The sequence below is a fragment of the Parus major genome, unplaced genomic scaffold (assembly GCF_001522545.3).
Source record: "Parus major isolate Abel unplaced genomic scaffold, Parus_major1.1 Scaffold442, whole genome shotgun sequence".
Lineage (NCBI taxonomy): Eukaryota > Metazoa > Chordata > Aves > Passeriformes > Paridae > Parus > Parus major.
In genome coordinates this window covers 43,100-44,293 of record NW_015379346.1, presented here as the reverse complement: position 1 = coordinate 44,293, position 1,194 = coordinate 43,100, and the positions used below count along the sequence as shown (strand labels likewise).

The 1,194-nt window shown below is 66.9% G+C and overlaps 1 protein-coding gene across 1 annotated transcript in view; it reads left to right on the top strand.

The window, feature by feature from the left end:
- Positions 1-30: 30 nt before the first annotated feature.
- LOC107199117 (neurexin-2-like) overlaps positions 31-1,194 on the top strand; it is a 24,256-nt gene continuing 23,092 nt past the window's right edge. Inside the window, exons 1-2 of the mRNA XM_015616451.3 lie at positions 31-225; positions 969-1,194. Of these exons, the coding sequence (XP_015471937.1) occupies positions 124-225; positions 969-1,194 (328 nt within the window). The 5' untranslated portion in view covers positions 31-123. The remainder of the gene's footprint in view (positions 226-968) is intronic.

Below are 1,194 nucleotides of genomic sequence, written 5' to 3'. Positions count from 1 at the left end.
GTTTTGGGGTGCCCCGGTGGTCGCGGGGGGGTCCCCGCTGAGGCCGGGCCGCTCGTGCCGCAGGTGACGATCTCCGTGGACGGGATCCTGACCACCACGGGCTACACGCAGGAGGATTTCACCATGCTGGGCTCCGACGACTTCTTCTACGTGGGGGGGTCCCCCAACACCGCCGACCTGCCGGGGTCCCCCGTCAGCAACAACTTCATGGGCTGCCTCAAGGATGTGAGTCTGGGGGCTCCGGGGAGCCGCCCCCACCTCACCTGGGCACTGCTGTGGCCACTGGGAGCGGGGGGGAGCAGGTTGGGGTTACCTGGAGACCCCCCGCGACTCACCTGTGTGTGTTCCTGGGGACCGGGGTCACATTTTGGGGACCCCCGACTCACCTGTGTGTGTTCCTGGGGACTGGGGTCACATTTTGGGGACCCCCGACTCACCTGTTCATGTCCCCAGGGGTTAGGGTGACATTTTGGGGACCCCCGACTCACCTGTTCATGTCCCCAGGGACTGGGGTCACATTTTGGGGACATCCCCGAGCCCCCCAACTCACCTGTGCATATCCCCGGGGACTGTGGGCCACGTTTTGGGGACCCCCGACTCACCTGTTCACATCCCCGAGGACTGTGGGTCACATTTTGGGGACCCCCGACTCACCTGTTCATGTCCCCGGGGACTGTGGGTCACATTTCGGGGACCCCCGACTCACCTGTTCATGTCCCTGGGGACTGTGGGTCACAGTTTGGGGACATCCCTGAGCCCCCAGACTCACCTGTGCATGTCCCCAGGGACTGAGGTCACATTTTGGGGACCCCCGACTCACCTGTGCACATCCCCGGGGGTCTCACGGATGCACGGGGCGCGGTGACACCCAGAACCGGCCCTGGGGGTCACATCGGGATGTTGTGGAGGGGGAGGGGAGTAGCGCCCAGACCCCCTCCCCAAACTCACCTGTCCGCGCCCCCCCCCAGGTGGTTTACAAGAACAACGACTTCAAGCTGGAGCTGTCGCGGCTGGCGCAGGAAGGGGACGCGCGGGTGACGCTGCACGGGGCGCTGCTCTTCCACTGCGACCCCCCCCCGGCGCTGGACCCCGTCACCTTCGCCACCCCCCAGGCTCACCTGGCGCTGCCCACCTGGCGCCCGGCCCGCGCCGGCTCCGTCTCCTTCGACTTCCGCACCACGGAGCCCAACGGGG